This window comes from Solanum dulcamara, chromosome 6 (genome assembly GCF_947179165.1).
Source record: "Solanum dulcamara chromosome 6, daSolDulc1.2, whole genome shotgun sequence".
Lineage (NCBI taxonomy): Eukaryota > Viridiplantae > Streptophyta > Magnoliopsida > Solanales > Solanaceae > Solanum > Solanum dulcamara.
Window position 1 is genome coordinate 29,232,842 of NC_077242.1, and position 20,182 is coordinate 29,253,023.

The following is a 20,182-nucleotide window of genomic DNA, read 5'->3' on the forward strand; positions in this document are numbered from 1 at the left end:
TGGAGCTACGGGTCTCGGAATGGAATTCCGTCGATTCTAACAGCTCCAAAATGTCGAAATTGGTTTAGGAGACTTTACAGAATCGGTTTTGGAGTTGTAACAAAGATTTGAGGCCTTCAGTTAAGAATTTGAGGAACTTTAAGCCAAGGTTTAACTTTGGTCAACTTTTGGAGTTTCAATGTTCGGAATGGGATTCCGACGACTCTGTTGGATTCGGGAGATGGTTTGTGGTCTAGAAGAAGTGTTGGTTGAATTTTTAGAGGTCCCGAGTCCATTTTGGTATTTTGAAGGCTTAAGTTGGTTTAGTTGCGACTTTTCGAGTTTTGGGTCAACAAAATCTCGAATTTGAATTCTGATGGTTCCATCAGCTCCAGAATGACCAAATTAGGCTGGTAGAACTGTTGGAATGACTATCGAGGCAATCGATACGAGTATGGGGCCATTTGGAGCTTTTGACTTTGAAAGTTAGCCTATGATTGACTTTGGTCAACATTCTTGGAAAACGCGCTAGAATGAAAATTCAGACAATGCAGTTAGTTTTGGAATGTTGATTTTGGTCTAGAACGACCCTTCGTTCGCTTTTTAAGGCTTCCGTACTAATATTGAGGCTCATTGTGGAATATGGCTTAAAAGGACTCTTGGATGTGGGATCCACTTTTTATTAAAATGATCTCATATGGGAATTCTGAATTCTCCATTGAGTTTGGAACGTCAAATTAAGTGGGGTAGCATATTGGTTTATTTTTATCGGATTCCGAACGAATCCCGCGCACCCCGTCGAAGATTTTGGAATTTTCCAAAATCTGCAAAAAGGCAGCAGCAGCCGCCCTTGTTTTGGGGATATTTCCTCCAACTTTAAAACCCCATAACTTGAGCATTAGGGCTCCAAATTGGGTGATTCAAAAGGCAAAATTGTGAGGTTTTTCCTGGAGAACGTATTGGAGAGATTGAAAACTGATTTAGGGCATTTGATTCAGGTAAAAATCGCGATTTTAATTGCAGCTGTGTCCATTTTCGGATTGAGATTTTGAACAACTTTGAGTAATTGTTTCTGGACCTATATAAACCCTACTTTGGTGATTCAAGTCTAAATTCAAGAGTATTTCGTGAGGAATCTCGTGGTAATCTCAGAAATATGAGGAGAAGCTTCATTTGAGGTAAAAATACATTTTTAGTTACTGATTTAGTCATTTTCGGAATGAAATTTTATAGAATTTTGGAAGAGTGTATCTTGGTCAATATAACTCTATTTTAGTGATTCTTGAGGCTAGATTATGGGGGTTTTCTCAAGGAACGTCATGGTGTAATTTGTTTTTATTGACAGATTTTCTTTTTTGAGAAATCGACGTGTAAAGAGGCTGCCTTATGTTGTTTTCTTAGTTTGAAAATGTGGAAATTGATTGTTTGATCTTCTTATGTAATTTCTCACCCCGAATTGTGTTATAAATCTGATTTGTGAGCTTGGGGTGACGTTTAGAACCTATTTTGGGGGTCAAATCCAGAATTTCATATGTTGGTCCCACATTTTGCGTTTTAGACTCTAAAATTGGTCCGTCTGTAAAAATTATGAAATTAGTGTCTAAACGACCGTGTTGACGTTGTGGTTCTATTTTTGACACCTTGGAAACATTCTGAGATAGTTCGGAAGGAAAAAGCTCTGACACAGTGATTTGGAGCCCACATATTTAGCCTATAGGTAGGCTTCGGTTTTACCTTTCTTTAGATTGAGCTGGAATGTGTGAAAGCATGTTGAAATAGTTGGAATTTGGGTTGGGTAGTTTGATTGTATATCTTAGGTGTTAGAAATCATGCTTTAAGCTTATTATCGGGTTTTTGGATATTTAGAAGCATGTGTATCTTGTCATTATTTGTTAGTATTATAAGGAAAGTTGAATGAGCATGTTGTTGATACTATGGGGTATGTTGGCCTTAGTATAAGATGTAAACTTGCTTTAGATATCCCGACGTCATTCTGATGGACTTAGATCCTTGTAGAATAGTGTAGCGGGCTAGTTCCTGGTAGTTTGGCCTTAGTTAGGCGTTACCCTTACTCTTAAGTCACCACTAGATCGATTGACTCTTAGAGATTCTGGGTTTGAAAATTATATAGTACTTCGGCTCCTAACATCATAGATTCTTGGTTCCTAGCCTTGGCAGTTGTTGCTATTATGTGTACTCGGCGGGCTTATGGGGTTTGTCCAAGTTCTCATTTAACTTGCGCATGAGTGTCTCGGTTGGGCTTATAGGGGCCCAGTTAGGTATAGTTAGCTGTAGTTCTCATATGTAGTACTCTTTTCCTTTTTGATGTTTTTATTGACTCCTATTTAGGCTATTCTTCTTTTTCATATTATTTTTACCTTTTCTGCTCAGTCGGCCTATGATGCCTACTGGGTACCTATTGTCTTAGTGCTTATACTACACTCTACATCTACTTTTGTTATGTAAGACCGAGCACCAGCTATCGACGTGGATAAATCAAGCTTGTTGCAGTCAACTTCGGAGACTAGGGTGAGTACTTGACGTTCTTAGATCATTCCTGTCTCCTTCAGCATGGATGACCCGTATTTTGCCTTCTGAGACTAGCCAATTGTTATATATATTTTCGGTTCACTTTCGGGACTTGTACTCGTGTTTCTTTTGTAGCAGCTTTGTACTTGTGACTTCTATGTTCTAGGAGGGATCTTTAGTTGTTTAAAACATGTTTTGGTTTACATCCTCTTATTCATTCTGTTTACTTTTATCATTCGATACTCTTATTTAGTTTCTGCCCTCAAACTCATTACTTGAAGTTCTGAGTTGACAGGTTGACTTACCTACTAGAGAGTTATAGTAGGTGTCACCATGACCTAAGGAATTGGGTTGTGATAAGCTGGTATCAGAGCCCCAGGTTCATTGGTCTCACTTGTACAGAGCTAACATCTAGTAGAGTCTCGCGGATGGGTGAGGAGACGTACATAACTTATCTTCGGGAGGCTATATGATGTCATTAGGAACATTTTCTATGTTGTATCATTTTGTGCAGTGTTGTGTCTTATTGATTTTGTGAAATCTAATTTGTTCTAGTCTTTAATAGGAATGGTTCGTACGCGCGGTACCACCGATCGTGGTAATGCACCAAGGCCTGGCATGCCTAGAGGTCGTCCTCATGAGACATGTAGGGGAGCAGCACCAGCTCCGAACCCGGAGATAGAGCCGGAGCTGGTAGAGGAGAATCAGGACGCTCCTATTTATATTCAGCCAGAGGGACCACCACCACCAGCACAGCCTCCAGCTGCACTAGTTATGACCCCAGCACTACAGGCAGCGATTGTGCAGCTCCTCATGGCTATTGGGGTTGTACCACAGGCCCCGACTCTAGTAGCGGGCATACCAGCACTACAGGATCCGCCTGTTCAGCTAGCACCTGAGGTTCAATTGCCTCCACCAGTTGTTGCACCCTTGTCAGCAGTTCCAGAGGGTATGATTTCATTACAAGATCAGAATATGTTAGGGGTATTTCAGAGGCTGTCGCCTCCGATATTTTCTGTAGCCACTAGCGAGGTTGCTAGCGAGTTTTTGACTACCTGTCAAGAGTAGCTCCATTCCTTGGGTCTTGTGGAGTCCAGAGGCGCCGACTTCACTGCTCACCAGTTTAAAGGGGCAGCCAGATAATGGTGGCGCTCCTATTTGTAGTCTTGACCTGCTGGGTCACCACCATTGACATGGGCCCAGTTCTCATAGGCTTACTTTGCTCGATACATACCTAGGAGTGTTTGGGACTGAGTTCGGGATCATTTTACTTGGTTAGAGTAGGGCCACATAACGATTGCAGAGTACGAGTCTAGATTTCATCAGATTTCCTGACATGCCACTATGATTCTACCCACTGAGGAGGAGCGGGTATGATGTTTTATGCGCGGATTGAGACCTTACCTGAGGTTGGAGATCGAGCACCTTATTTCTGTGGGCTGCTCTTTTCTGTATGTGGTGGATCATGCCCGCATGATCGAAATTATTTATATCTAGGCCCAAAGGGGCAACGATAAAAGACCCAAGCATCAGGGTAGCTTCAGTGGGTCCCATTCTAGAGGCCATGATAGTTATGACAGGCCCCGCCAGCGACTCCAGCAGGATAGAAACCAGCAGGGTCAGTCGAACTGGCTGATTCAGGACGCCATACCAACAATTGAGGGTAGTCATCCCTATTCAGGGGTTCCATCATAGGGCAGAGCTCGGGGGGACCAGGTCCGCTTTTTTCCTACGGTGGACGAGTTATCATGGGTTGCTCAGCTTCAGGATATTTCGATTGTGGCTCACTAGAGCACTGGGCTAGGGAGTGTCCCGGCCGGGCAAGACCGTTGGTAGTAGAACCACCTCCACCAAGAGGTATAGATCGGGGTCACGGGCGAATTATATTCATCGATGACATACTGGTATACTCGCGGAGTAGGAAGGAGAACGAGCAGCACTTGAGAGTTGTTCTCCAGAGTTGGAGAGATAAGCAAATTTATGCTAAATTCTCAAAATGCGAGTTTTAGTTGGAGTTTGTAGCATTTCTGGGACATGTGGTGTCTAGAAAGGGTATCAGAGTGGATCCGATGAAGATTGAGGATATTCGTGGTTGGGCTAGGCCCATATCTGTTATGGAGATTCGGAGTTTCATTACATTGGCTGGGTATTATAGATGATTCATTGAGGGTTTCTCTACCATTGCAGCCTCATTGACCCGTTTGACCCGCCAAGATGTTCCATTTGTGTGGTCCGAGGAGTGTGAGTCAAGCTTTCGAAAGCTTAAGGAGTTGCTTACCACCGCTATTGTTTTGACCCTACCAGTTGAGGGAGAGATCTTTTTGGTATATTATGACACTTCTGGTGTAGGCCTTAGGTGTGTACTAATGCAGTGTGGCCGAGTTATTGCTTATGCTTCCAGACAGTTGATAGTGCATGATCACAACTACCCCACCTATGACTTGGAACTGGCGGCGTTAGTTTTTGAGCTCAAGATGTAGAGGCACTACTTATACGGAGTCTATTGTGAGATAAATATAGATCACTGCAGCTTACAGTACATTATGAGTCAAAAAGATCTTAATTCTAGACAGCGGCGTTGGATTGAGCTACTGGCCAATTATAACATCTCTATTCTTTACCACCCGGGCAAGGCGAAGGTAGTAGCGGACGACTTGAGCCGGAATATGGGGAGTATGGGTAGTTTAGCTTACTTTTCTGTTGCAGAGCAACCCCTAGCCTTAGATATCCGTTATTTGGCTAATCGGATGGTCAGGTTGGTAATCTCAAATTCCGAACCAATTTTGGCTTTTGTGGGAGCTCGATCATCTCTGTTGGACCAGATTCATGGCCGGCAGTTTGAGGATGGAGAATTGGTAAAGCTTCGAGAGTTAGTATTGTGAGGCAAGGGTGACCAGAGTTGGAGACTTTATTTAGTTGATCCTTCACGAGTCCTACGATTCCAAATATTCTATCCATCCGGGCACCGCAAAGATGTATCGGGATTTAAGATAGCATTACTGGTGGAGTGGTATGAAGAGAGATGTAGCTGAGTATGTATCCCATTGTTTAAGTTGCCAGTAGGTTAAGACAGAGCATCAAAGGCCTGGTAGAGTCTTTCATAGATTACCCATTCCCGAATGGAAATGGGAATGAATTAACATGGACTTCGTGATGGGTTTGCCTCGATCATCTAGAGGTAATGATGGTATTTGGGTCATCGTTGATCGATTGACCAAGTCATCGCATTTCTTGCCAGTACAGTCCACTTTTACTGTAGATCGACTAGCTCAAATCTATATTCAGCAGGTGGTCCATCTGCACGGGGTACCGATATCCATTATATCAGATAGGGGATCTCAATTTACTTCTAGTTTCTGGAGGTCCTTTCAGAGAGAGTTGGGCACCCGGGTTGATCTTAGTACGACATTTCATCCACAAACCGACGGTCAATTAGAGCATACTATTCAGGTTCTGGAGGATATGTTGCGAGCTTGTGTATTAGATTTCAAGGGTCATTAGGAGCAGTACTGAGATTTGGCAGAGTTTGCGTACAACAACAGCAACCACTCTAGTATTCAGATGGCCCCGTTTGAAGCCTTATATGGTAGGCGTTGTCGTACTCCGGTTGGTTGGTTTGAGTCTTCAGAACCTGGGCCACACAGTACCTATTTACTTCAGGATGCCATAGCTAGAGTTTGGGTTATTCAGGAGAGGTTGAGGAAAGCTCAGATGTGATTAAGGTCTAATGGTGCCATCATCCGATCGAGAAGGCTACATGGGAGACTGAGCAGGAGATGCGGGAGCAGTACCCCAGCTTATTTGACCCTCTATATATACTCTTGCCCTTACTTTTGCGGACGAAAGTTCTTTTAGTAGTGGATGTTGTAATGACCCTGAATGTCATTTTTTTGGAATTTTTCTAAAATGACCATTTTACCCCTCCCTTTAGATGCTCCGAGTCATTTCTAATTATTACTGGGTGTTCATTTTTAAAAAATCCCATGAAAAGTTAAGTCCTTGAAAATTTTGAGTTTCATAAGGAGATACAGGTCTCGGAATAGAATTCTGTTGATTCCAGCAGCTCCAAAATATTGAAATAGGCTTAGGAGACTTTACGGAATCGGTTTTGGAGTTGTAATGAAGATTTGAGGCCTTGAGCTGAGAATTTGAGAAACTTTAAGCCAAGGTTTGACTTTTGTCAACTTTTGGAGTTCTGATGCTCAGAATGGAATTCCGACGACTCTGTTGGATTCGGGAGATGGCTTGTGGTCTAAAAGAAGTGTTGGTTGAATTTTTAGAGGTCCCGAGTCCGTCTTGGTATGTTGAAGGCTTAAGTTGGTTTAGTTGCGACTTTTTGAGTTTTGGGTCAACGAAATCTCGAATTCGAATTCTGATAGTTCCATTAGCTCCAAAATGACCAAATTAGGCTAGTAACACTATTGGAATAACTATCGAGGTAATCGATACGAGTTTGGGGCCATTTGGCGCTTTTGCTTTGAAAGTTAACCCATGGTTGACTTTGGTCAACATTCTTGGAAAACGTGCTCGAATGAAAATTCTGACAGTGTGGTTAGTTTTGGAATATTGATTTTTCTCTAGAACGACCCTTCGTTCGCGTTTCAAGGCTTTCGGACTAATATTGAGGCCCATTGTGGAATATGGCTTAAAAGTGCTCTTGGATGTGGGATCCACTTTTTATTAAAATGATCTCATATGGGAATTTTGAATTCTCCATTGAGTTCGGAACGTCAAATTAAGTGGGGTAGCATATTAGGTTATTTTTATCGGATTCCAAACGAATCCCGCGCACCCCGTCGGAGATTTTCGAATTTTCCAAAATCTGCAAAAAGACAGCAGCAGCCGCCCTTGTTTTGGGGATATTTCCCCCAACTTTAAAACCCCATAACTTGAGCATTTTTTTTTATTTTTTTTTTGGGGGGGAACAGACCCTACACGAGGCTCCCACCTCTCGTGCACAGTCAGGGGTTAAGCAACACCCCCAAGCCTTAACATAAATAATCAAAAATAAAAATACAAGGAGGGGGACATAAACCTTACCTCCGATCCTATGGTGGTTCATAAGTCGGCTAACCTATTAAGGTCGGCTAACTCATCCCCAATACAAAGGAGAGACTAACTATAACTAGAAAGCAGTAAACCTGTGAGAGGACTCCTTCCGGTACAATTCAACTATGAAAGCATAAATGAGGGAGACTCTCCCCTTCCATGAGAAAAAAAGGAAAGTAACCTACACTAGTCCTATTCCAACTACGCTACGTACCAGACATAGCTACATTGAAGAAGAACAAGTATACGAAACTTCTATCTCACATGGGATGGGAAAATTCTTTTCATCTTTGCTCTTTTTAGTCTTGTCGTACCAAGTAAATCCAGGTGAAATGTGCCATTGCATCAGTATCATGATTATCAGCTATGGGGGCTGAAAGGAAAGGAAATATATGGAGCTACAGTATCCAACAGCCTTGGAGTTGTTGTGGAGAAAATTGAGAGCCTGAATATCAGAACAAGTGTTGCTGCATTCGACCACCTGCATGGGGGTCCAAATATATGGTTGCTGCAGATTGTTGTGATCAGGTTCAGCTTCTTGGAGTACCTACACAGACAAACAAAACCAACAAACCACACAACCAAAGAGATCTGCATGCTGCTGTAACTAGCTTGTATTTGTTCCTTGTTTGCTGCAGGTTGGTGTAGTTGTTGCTGTGGTGTGTTGATAATAGAGAGTATGGATGGCAATGTGAGTGTTCTGCTCCATAGAAGCCCCAGGTTATTGCAGCCCTCATAGCAGTTCCAAAGAGGTTCTAAACAAAAACATTCAACCAAAGACAAGCAACCAAACAAACAGGTGTTGAGCTGCTGCAGTTGTTGAGTTATTGCAGTTACTAAAAGTTTTGCACAGGGGGCTGCTGCAGTTGTTGAGCTATTGGAGAAGGTATAGGTGGAGTAGTGATTAGGAGAGGAGGTCCATTTATGCCCAGCTGCTGTCTCCCTTCTATTGGGAATCTTTGAACCTGCATAAGGAATTATCAAAGAAACAACCAAATGGGGAGAATGGAGATGCTGCTGTAGGTTTGTGTGCAGCTCCAAGTTTCTTTCATAGTATGAGAGGTTAAGGAACTTGTTGGAGCATGCTTCACTGAAAAGAAAGTCCTCTCTTGTGATCTAGTTCAGGTTGCTTGTGTGTGGCTCCCCAGTCTCAAAGGAATACATACAGTCAAACAAGCACCAAAAACAAGAGGGGTCTCCATTTCTGCACAATCCTTTTATTTCAGTCATGGATAGTCCTGTAGCAGTGTTGTCCTCTATGTATTTGTTGTTAAAGCATGTTGGTGTATATCTCCAACAACCTACAAATACACAACAAATAACCAAGGACAAGCAAAGACCTGTACAGGTTAATAGAAAAGAATGGATCTCAAAGAGAATTTTGGAGCCTGTTAGCATTTTCCATGTCGCTCGACTAACGTCTCCACTTACCCGTTTGAGCTGAAACTTTCTGGAGTTTGCATATATATCCTTTCCTTTAGACATGCAAGGTTTGAAGGCTTGTTTCGCAAGTTGGAGCTTCCAGTTAGCAAAATTCTTCCTTTTTAAGCTTAAGACAGCTGATTGTTTCAAGCTCGCTCGCCTAACGTCTCCAATTATCCGTTTGGGATGAAATTTCTTGGGCCTTATCAAAATAATATATACTGCAATCCTGCAAAGTTTGGGGGCCTTTGGATAGGTCCACAAGTTACTCCTCACCCTGCACCTGCTGCCCTGCTGCCCTGCTGATTAGAGGTTGCAGGGTGTGTGGAAGTTGTAGTTGTGCTCTTCTCTATGTATTTGTTGTTGAAGAATGCTGATATATCACTCCAGACACCTGCAATAATACCGCAAGCAAGCCCAAACAAAACATAGTGTACACAGACTAGCATTAAAGAAGGGACCTCAGTAAGAGCTTTGGAGAGTGTTATCATTTTCCAAGTCGCTCGACTAACGTCTCCACTTGTCCATCTGAGCTGAAACTTTATGAAATTAGCATATATATCCTCTCCTTTAGTCATGCAAAGTTTGAAGGCTTGTTTCCCAAGTTGGAGGATCCAAATTACTAAAGGCCCTCTCTTTAGGCTTAAGGCAGCTGAATTCAATATCGTTCGCCTAACGCCTCCAATTATCTCTTTTGGCTTGTGTTGTTGCTGATGCTGTTGAGTGGTTGATACATATGGAGCTTCTGTGTGACCTGCAGAATCAGTTGGACCACAAAAAAGTACTATTGTTGTTGCTCTGGTATCTGCAAGGGATTTAGGGTTGTTGTTGTGTGGTGGAAATGGTTGAAGATCTTTCAGGTAAGCTGCTGCTGTTATAGTACATGCCTTGTGCAACTGCATCTTGTTAGAGTTTGCAGTGATGCTCCAGCACCCTGCATAAACAAACAAGAAAACACAAAGGTAGTGGAGCTCTTGTTGGTTCCAACAGTTGCTCCAGCAGTGGTTGTTTGGTTTCCTCATCTGGTGTAGTTTCATTGTTGAGAAACAGCCATAGTGAGTGCTGCCTGTTGGAAGTTGATGAATTTTTTTTACCTGGACAAAAACAATCAAACAAGAACTAATCAACAAATTAAACAGTAGGCTTGCACTCCATTGGTTGATGGTGTTCTGCAGATTCCTGTTGGTTGTTGTTGGTGTTATGTGATTCATCAAGGTGTTGTAGGGTGTTGGTGATCTTGTTGTGGGATGCTGCATGTGTGTTGCAACCATGAATGGGCCTCCAATTGCTGGAATAACTTGAGCATTAGGGCTCCAAATTGGGTGATTCAAAAGGCAAAATTGTGAGGTTTTTCCTGGAGAACGTATTGGAGATTTTTTTTTTTTTTTTTTTTTGGGGGGGGGGGGGAACAGACACTACACGAGGCTCCCACCTCTCGTGCATAGTCAGGGGTTAAGCAACACCCCCAAGCCTTAACATAAATAATCAAAAATAAAAATACAAGGATGGGGACATAAACCTTACCTCCGATCCTATGGTGGTTCATAAGTCGGCTAACCTATTAAGGTCGGCTAACTCATCCCCGATACAAAGAAGAGACTAACTATAACTAGAAAGCAGTAAACCTGTGAGAGGACTCCTCCCGGTACAATTCAACTATGAAAGCATAAATGAGGGAGACTCTCCCCTTCCATGAGAAAAAAGGAAAGTAACCTACACTAGTCCTATTCCAACTACGCTACGTACCAGACATAGCTACATTGAAGAAGAACAAGTATACGAAACTTCTATCTCACATGGGATGGGAAAATTCTTTTCATCTTTGCTCTTTTTAGTCTTGTCGTACCAAGTAAATCCAGGTGAAATGTGCCATTGCATCAGTATCATGATTATCAGCTATGGGGGCTGAAAGGAAAGGAAATATATGGAGCTACAGTATCCAACAGCCTTGGAGTTGTTGTGGAGAAAATTGAGAGCCTGAATATCAGAACAAGTGTTGCTGCATTCGACCACCTGCACGGGGGTCCAAATATATGGTTGCTGCAGATTGTTGTGATCAGGTTCAGCTTCTTGGAGTACCTACACAGACAAACAAAACCAACAAACCACACAACCAAAGAGATCTGCATGCTGCTGTAACTAGCTTGTATTTGTTCCTTGTTTGCTGCAGGTTGGTGTAGTTGTTGCTGTGGTGTGTTGATAATAGAGAGTATGGATGGCAATGTGAGTGTTCTGCTCCATAGCAGCCCCAGGTTATTGCAGCCCTCATAGCAGTTCCAAAGAGGTTCTAAACAAAAACATTCAACCAAAGACAAGCAACCAAACAAACAGGTGTTGAGCTGCTGCAGTTGTTGAGTTATTGCAGTTACTAAAAGTTTTGCACAGGGGGCTGCTGCAGTTGTTGAGCTATTGGAGAAGGTATAGGTGGAGTAGTGATTAGGAGAGGAGGTCCATTTATGCCCAGCTGTTGTTTCCCTTCTATTGGGAATCTTTGAACCTGCATAAGGAATTATCAAAGAAACAACCAAATGGGGAGAATGGAGATGCTGCTGTAGGTTTGTGTGCAGCTCCAAGTTTCTTTCATAGTATGAGAGGTTAAGGAACTTGTTGGAGCATGCTTCACTGAAAAGAAAGTCCTCTCTTGTGATCTGGTTCAGGTTGCTTGTGTGTGGCTCCCCAGTCTCAAAGGAATACATACAGTCAAACAAGCACCAAAAACAAGAGGGGTCTCCATTTCTACACAATCCTTTTGTTTCAATCATGGATAGTCCTGTAGCAGTGTTGTACTCTATGTATTTGTTGTTAAAGCATGTTGGTGTATATCTCCAACAACCTACAAATACACAACAAATAACCAAGGACAAGCAAAGACCTGTACAGGTTAATAGAAAAGAATGGATCTCAAAGAGAATTTTAGAGCCTGTTAGCATTTTCCATGTCGCTCGACTAACGTCTCCACTTATCCGTTTGAGCTGAAACTTTCTGGAGTTTGCATATATATCCTTTCCTTTAGACATGCAAGGTTTGAAGGCTTGTTTCCCAAGTTGGAGCTTCCAGTTAGCAAAATTCTTCCTTTTTAAGCTTAAGACATCTGATTATTTCAAGCTCGCTCGCCTAACGTCTCCAATTATCCGTTTGGGATGAAATTTCTTGGGCCTTATCAAAATAATATATACTGCAATCCTGAAAAGTTTGGGGGCCTTTGGACAGGTCCACAAGTTACTCCTCACCCTGCACCTGCTGCCCTGCTGCCCTGCTGATTAGAGGTTGCAGGGTGTGTGGAAGTTGTAGTTGTGCTCTTCTCTATGTATTTGTTGTTGAAGAATGCTGATATATCACTCCAGACACCTGCAATAATACAGCAAGCAAGCCCAAACAAAACATAGTGTACACAGACTAGCATTAAAGAAGGGACCTCAGTAAGAGCTTTAGAGAGTGTTATCATTTTCCAAGTCGCTCGACTAACATCTCCACTAGTCCATCTGAGCTGAAACTTTATGAAATTAGCATATATATCCTCTCCTTTAATCATGCAAAGTTTGAAGGCTTGTTTCCCAAGTTGGAGGATCCAAATTACTAAAGGCCCTCTCTTTAGGCTTAAGGCAGCTGAATTCAATGTCGTTCGCCTAACGCCTCCAATTATCTCTTTTGGCTTGTGTTGTTGCTGATGCTGTTGAGTGGTTGATACATATGGAGCTTCTGTGTGACCTGCAGAATCAGTTGGACCAAAAATAAGTACTATTGTTGTTGCTCTGGTATCTGCAAGGGATTTAGGGTTGTTGTTGTGTGCTGGAAATGGTTGAAGATCTTTCAGGTAAGCTGCTGCTGTTATAGTACATGCCTTGTGCAACTGCATCTTGTTAGAGTTTGCAGTGATGCTCCAGCACCCTGCATAAACAAACAAGAAAACACAAAGGTAGTGGAGCTCTTGTTGGTTCCAACAGTTGCTCCAGCAGTGGTTGTTTGGTTTCCTCATCTGGTGTAGTTTCATTGTTGAGAAACAGCCATAGTGAGTGCTGCCTGTTGGAAGTTGATGAATTTTTTTTACCTGGACAAAAACAATCAAACAAGAACCAATCAACAAATTAAACAGTAGGCTTGCACTCCATTGGTTGATGGTGTTCTGCAGATTCCTGTTGGTTGTTGTTGGTGTTATGTGATTCATCAAGGTGTTGTAGGGTGTTGGTGATCTTGTTGTGGGATGCTGCATGTGTGTTGCAACCATGAATGGGCCTCCAATTGCTGGATGGTCTATTGTAAGTCTGCACCTACCTGCAAATCCAAGAATGAGAAGAAAGGAGAAGACCTCTACTCTATTCTTTACCTCTAGTGGTATGTTGATTATTCTATGAAAGTAATAAACTAGGGAGACTCTCCCTTTACAATATGACATAGCTATGTTGACTAAGAAAAAGTACATTGTAAATACATATAGGAAACTATTACACAATCTGACTTAAGATATATTAATCAAGGAGGTTGTTTGATCCTTTTTAGGCTTTTCCTTCTGAAACTTGCCAGTCCTAGCTTGTCCATCTTGAAGTAACCCTTTGTTTCTTTTGGAAGCTGCTGTAAGTTGTAGAATTGTTGTGTCTGATTGAACATGTGGCTGCATTTAGATAAGGTATCTGCAGGGTGATTTGTTTCTCTGAATATGTGTATGCACTGAAAGAATTCCAATAGCTGGACCAAAGACTGCAAATTTGCAACATATTTGTAAATGTTCCAAGGTGGTTTGATATCTTTTTTCAGCCACTTGGTCAATAATTCTGAATCAACTTCCAATATCACTCTATTATAGCCATGTTGAAGGCACCATTTGATGCCAATAGTTGCTGCTTGCACCTCTGCTTGGTTGTTAGTACCCTGTCCCAATGGAGTTGCAAAGGCATATATTAAGTTCCCATTGTGGTCTCTTAATATTCCCCCTGCTCCAATTTTCCCAGGGTTGTCTAGTGCACTTCCATCAGTATTCAACTTCACTATGGAAGGTGGAGGCCTGATCCACACCACTTTGATCACTCTCATATCATGCTGGCATTTTTCTACCATAGTAACTAGCTCCTTCCAGCTCTCTGGCCACTTAATATATGGGTAAGCATTGTTTATCAGCATGTATATATCCTTACCTATGGAGAATTTAACTCTAGTCACACTAGATTTCTTTCCTCCATACTTGCTTGCACATCTATTCGTCCATATATGCCAACAAACAAAGATAGGAGTGGCCTGCAACATGAGCTTATGGACATCATTATTGGGCTTGGAAGTCCACCACTTCATCAGGATGCATCTCAGGGACATGGTGTCATGCAGGATCCCCCAGGAACTGGAGAATTATTGCCAAATATGCTTGGCAAAATCTCCAGAAGCAAATATGTGCTCTATATCATCCAATCCAGGTTTGTAGCAACAAGAGCATGCTGCTGGTGCTACTCCAAACTGGCCAAGTTTATTATTGGTGGGCAACTTATATCTGAGAGCTCTCCAAAGTAGAAAGGAAGCTTTGAAAGGAATGTTGGTGTGCCAAGTGCTGCCATCAGTTAAGGTCCTAGCTTTCTTCTCCCTGATTTGTTCCCAAGCAGATTTGCATGTGAAGCCACCATGAGAATTCAGTTTCCAGCAAGCTTGATCAGGTATGTTGTGTTTGTAGATAATATCAGTGCTAAGTATCTGCTGCACCAGCTGAGGAGGGGCATCTTTTCTGATTTTCTGCACATTCCATTACCCATTCTCCAGATATTCAGAGACTATAGTATTATTGAGCCTTGGTAGATAGCTATTGTGATTAGCTAGTGGTCCTATACCCATCCAATCATCCCACCAAAAGCTGCATGTACCTGAATTGATGTGCCATTTTATATGAGGCTCAATATTCATTTTATTTGCCACCATATTCTTCCACATAAGAGATTGACCTGTATTCCATTTTTTTATCACTGGATGTGCTCTTTGGCAATACTTAGCCTTTAAGAATTCTCCCCATTGTGTTTTCTTGGACCTGAAGGTCCACCACTGTTTGTATTGCAAGGCCAAGCACACATCTTGTATGTTTTTCATACCAATACCCCCTTCTTCCACAGGGTAGCTGAGTGTCTTCCAGGATGCCCAATGGTATTTTCTCTTTTCTTTGTCCCAGCCCCAGAAAAAGTCTGCCATAAGCCTTGTAATTTGTTTAAGGGTAGTGACTGTAGGGGTGAGAGCTGACAAAAGGTGGATTGGAAGGGATTGCAACACTGACTTAATAAGAGTAGCTCTTCCCCCATAGCTCAATATTTTGGTCTGCCATCCTCTAATCCTGGAGATCACTTTGGAGACCATATTATTAAAGTAAATGATTCTTTGACCTCCAATATATAAGGGACATCCTAAATAGGTAATAGGGCCATGAGTTGATTTGAAACTAGTGATAGAAGTTACCCTTTCAATAATAGCTGGATCAGTATTCAGAGGGATCATACATTGACTCTTTTCTTTGTTAATAAGCTGTCCTGATGTGTGTTCATATAGCTGCATAGTCTTCATGATCAGCTTGAGGGAAAAGTTGGAGGTTGAAGTGAAAATAATTACATCATCAGCAAAGCTTAGGTGATTAATTGAAGGACCCTTCTTCTCCATGTGAAAGCCTGTGTACAAATAGTATTGATGAAGGTTGTTGAGTAGTCTTGACAACACCTCAGCACCTAAAATAAATAGGGCTGGAGACAAAGGATCTCCCTGTTTGAGGCCTTTTGTAGAATGAAAGAAACCATGCCTACCTCCATTCACAATAACTAAGTACCAGTTATTAGCCATTAACCTCCAAACCATATCAATAAATACATCTCCAAAACCCATTCTTCTCATGACTAGACATATAAATGACCAAGACACCCTGTCATAGGCTTTGGCCATGTCTAGTTTGATAATAACATTGTCTCTAATCTTTGGTTTTTTGATGCCATGAATGATCTCTTGTGCTAACATAATATTTTCAGAAATGCTTCTTCCCTGTACAAACCCAGACTGATTTTCAGAGATTACCTGAGGGAGAATTGGGGCTAGTCTGAGGTAAAGGACTTTAGAAATCACTTTATTGGTGAAGTTGCTGAGTGATATAGGCCTGAAATCTGAAAGTTTATTAGGATGGTCTACTTTTGGGAGTAGAACCAAACAAGCATGTGTGATGAACTTGGGAATAGAATGTCCACAACAAAAGTACTTTACCAAATTTAACAAATCTTCACTAATAATATCCCAACAAGTATGGAAGAACTTGCCATTAAATCCATCAGGACCTGCAGCAGACACATCACTGAGAGAAAATACAGCAGCTTTCAACTCCTCCTTGGTAGGCATAGCATTAAGAATTTGGTTTTGCTGAGCTGTGATGGTATTGGGTATGCATTTTAGGATATCTTCATTGATCAAATCCTCTTTTCCAGTAAATATCTTCTCAAAGTATTCACAGGCAGCAATAGCTATGTTTTGATCACCTTGAATGGTGTTTTCTTGGTCATCAGTAATTTTATGAATAAATAATCTTCTTCTCCTTCCTCTGATGATAGCATGAAAATATTTGGAGTTGGCATCTCCATCCTTAAACCACTAAAGCTGAGTTTTTTGCTTAAGGATGGAATGCTCTGTCTTCAAATATCTAATGTACTGAGCATTCACCTGATTAAGCTTGCTCCTATTACTTTTAGAATTGTGTTGGATGATAGCCTCTTCTGCTTGTTGTACCTTCTGTTCAAAATCCTTGACAGCTTCATATATGTCTCCATACTGTTGTCTTGACCAAGTGCTAAGAGTGTTTGCCACCCTCTTAAGTTTCATATGGAATATTCTCATTGGATTACCTTCAATAGATTCTTCCCAGCATGCTCTAATTGTGTCTAAAAAAGACTCATTCTCCACCCAGCAATTAAGGAACTTGAAGTATTTTATAGGATTATTGTGATTCTCCTTGCATTCAAGTAAAAGAGGACAGTGGTCTGAACCTGTAGAAGCAACATGAGTCATGGTAGTCATAGGCATTATCTCTAACCACCTATCATTCACCATGGCCCTGTCCAACCTCTTCCATATTCTAGCTTCCATGTCCCTGTTGTTGCACCATGTAAAATTCTGCCCATGGAAGCCCAAATTAGTGACACCACATGCTTCAATTACACTTATGAACTCAAAACTTTTGTTCATATTGTATGGTTGCCCTCCTAGTTTTTCTTCAACATCTGTGATCACATTAAAGTCTCCAATAGTGCACCATGGTTTATTTATGTTAGCATACTGCAGCATCTTATCCCAGAGGCTCCTTCTCATGTAATCCTTACACTTGCCATAAACAAAGGTAATAATATGGGAATTAGGATTAGCCACATGTTTGATTTCACAAGTAACCTGCTGTTCATCTTGATCTATAACAGTGCAGTCCACATCCTGATTCCAAAACAACCAAATTTTGTTATTGGGATTATGGATGGCACTGTCCATTCTCAATTGATTTTTGTAGTGGTTGAGCTGTGATTGATTTGCAAATGGTTCCAGAATTGTTAACATGGATAGGTTGTGGTAATCCTTGAGTTTTTGAAGTCTGTCTAAGGCACCTTGAGTATTAATACTCCTTGCATTCCAGCAAATTGTACTAATCATCAAAGTTTGTGGGATTTAGACCTTGTGTTGATGTTGCTTTTGAAAGCAACATTATCAGAACTGTTGATGGTACTTTTCTTATTCTTCTTCTTTGTTTGTTTACTAGTTGAAGATGGATCATTTTCCTCATTGACCTGCTGTTTTTCCTTCTGCAACAAAACTTCCATAGTGGTTCTAAAGGCTTTTATTTGCTCTTCCGGGTTTATTTCCTCCCTTTGGTCAGGATCATCCTCATCTTCAGAATGAGTGACCCTGTACTCATCAGTTAAATCTTCTGAGATGTCTCCTTTTCTAAGTGCACACTTCTCATTAGATGTATCTTGAATTTGTAGAGGGGTTACATGTATGCCTGCTTGTTCTGGCACTAGAACATAGTTCACACTTGGTTGTCCAGATTTCATGTCCTGAACAAATTTCTTTTTAATAGCATCCCTCTTCTTTTTACTCAAAGATAGAGTACTTTTATTGTTCAGAAGCTGAGCTACTGCACCCTGGTTTTGTTCACTGCTCTTTGGAGATTTAGCATCTTCCTTATCAGTCACATTAATCTGGAGCATGTCCTCAGAGATCTGTTGAACATCCTCTTGTTGAACCTGCCTGTTGGACCTTATGGCTGCTACAAAAGTGGTTGCAGGGGCTGTATAGTCTCTCCTATGGTCTACCAATAGATGTTCCCTCCCCCTGGGTTCCCCTTCCTGCAGATTAGTGAGTTTCTCCTGTATTCCCCCAACCTCACCTCCACAGACTTCTTCAGCCACAACAGCAAAATTATTTGAGACATTAAAAGTATTGGGGGGGCCATGGTGGTGTGGGAGCATTGAGTCAATACCTGTGATGGCATTGTTGCATTCCACATTAAGCAAATCAGTATTAGAATCAGATCTGGTAGTATCTGCAGGTTTGCTTGCTTTCTTCACATGTAGTACCTGCTGATGGGATTATGGGGACTGGGATTCACTATTGTATGGGGATAGGGGGGTTGGCTCTGGACTCCAGAGTCAACATTGCAAGTTTGGATATTAGAAATATTAGAGTTAGAGTTAATAATCATACCTGCCTGCTGCTGATTTCTTAATTGATGGTTGTTGTTGGTCTTGTGTTGGAGAGGTACAGAACTTTCCCCTTGTAGCATGAGGCTTTGTGTTTTATTCTTTTGTGTTTGTTGTTGGTGGTGGTGTCCATCTTTCTTGCCTTTCCTCTTTTGAGTTTGCCACCCTGCATGTTCTTGATTTCTCTGTTCAGCTTCAGCCCTGTTAGTGTTTTGTTGTTCCTTAATGTGTTGGTCTTCTTGGTGCTGTGTTTCCTTGTGTTGATCAGTAGCCTGTTGCTGAGCCTTTCTCTTATCAGTAATGTTCTTGTTGGTGTTCCTGACCTCTTCGTCTTGATCATTCTTTTTCTTATTATCTTCATCTTTTTTTTAACATTACAAACATGTATGGTGTGCCCTTGATGCTTACAGTAAGGACAGTAATCTGGCACTCCCTCATATTGAATGGGTTGCCACCTGCCATCTCCATTTTCATCTTCATCAAAGCCCATCCAAATGTGCTGGGGTCTTTGTTTGGCTAGATCAATTTGAATTTTGACTTTGGCTACACTACCTCTTATTTTCTTGTAAGTTGCCAAGTCCAAGAATAATGCCTTTCCAATTGGAGACAGTAGAGGGGTTACCACTTTAAGCCTATAGCAGTGCCATGGCAGTTCAGGTAAGATAGCCCATATAGGAACCAGAGGTGTTTCTTCTTCAGGCTTGAAGGTGGGAGTCCATAGTTGGAGTCTCATAAGCTGCCCATTTATATACATTTTTCCTTTGGACCATATAGTAGAGTGGTCATACTCATTGTCCAAGTCTATGTAAAGATGTCTAGAGTTAAAATGTGTAAGTTTCACTCCTCCTCTGAGTTCTGTTTGAAGGATGAATTCCTTTCTAATGATTTCCATTTTGGGCATGGTGTTGGTGAATTTTCCTACTAATGTATACTTACAGTCAGTGGCTAGGTTTACCATGAAATCTTCTTTTGTAAAAACCACAGCAGGATATCCCTGTTTTGTAGTAATTTTAGGAGGGGTAATATCAATATCATCATTTTTTTTTTGCCTCTTGGGCTCTCAATTTAGTAGCTAAAGTGTGAGGGATGACAGGGTTAGGAGGGGTGGTTATATTGGTATTAGGAGGCTTATTTTGAGAGACACTCAGGTTAGGATTTATATGGCTAGGCTTGTTTCTAATGATAGCAGTAGCTGGGTTATTGGAGTTATGCCTTTCAAAGTTATTTGACACTCTCATAGGATTACTATTAGGGATATAAGGTCTTTGTACTGGTTGCAGATTCACATTGTGTCCCTCACTCAAATGTGTTGGTTGTTTTTGCACATTTCCAATAGCAGTATTCCCTTTTGCATTGTGTTTATCCACATGACCAACATATTGAACTGGAGGAGCTACTGTAGGACTACTGTTGCATTGCTGATCAGCACCTCCTTTTGGGACATGATCATGATCCTCAATGCATTCCAATGTATGCACTTTACCCCTTTTCTGTTGGTATTGGTCATGAACCAACACACCATC

At 41.5% G+C, this 20,182-nt stretch overlaps 1 protein-coding gene across 1 annotated transcript; it reads left to right on the forward strand.

The window, feature by feature from the left end:
* The first annotated feature begins 3,075 nt into the window (after nucleotides 1-3,075).
* On the forward strand, nucleotides 3,076-3,576 carry LOC129892808 (uncharacterized). The gene has a single exon (XM_055968354.1). The coding sequence runs from the start codon at nucleotides 3,076-3,078 to the stop codon at nucleotides 3,574-3,576; it is 501 nt and encodes a 166-aa protein (XP_055824329.1).
* The last annotated feature ends 16,606 nt before the right edge of the window (nucleotides 3,577-20,182 follow it).

Bases quoted from the DNA above. Each gene is read 5' to 3' on its own strand.
- LOC129892808 (XM_055968354.1), top strand. From the start codon at position 3,076: ATGGTTCGTACGCGCGGTACCACCGATCGTGGTAATGCACCAAGGCCT.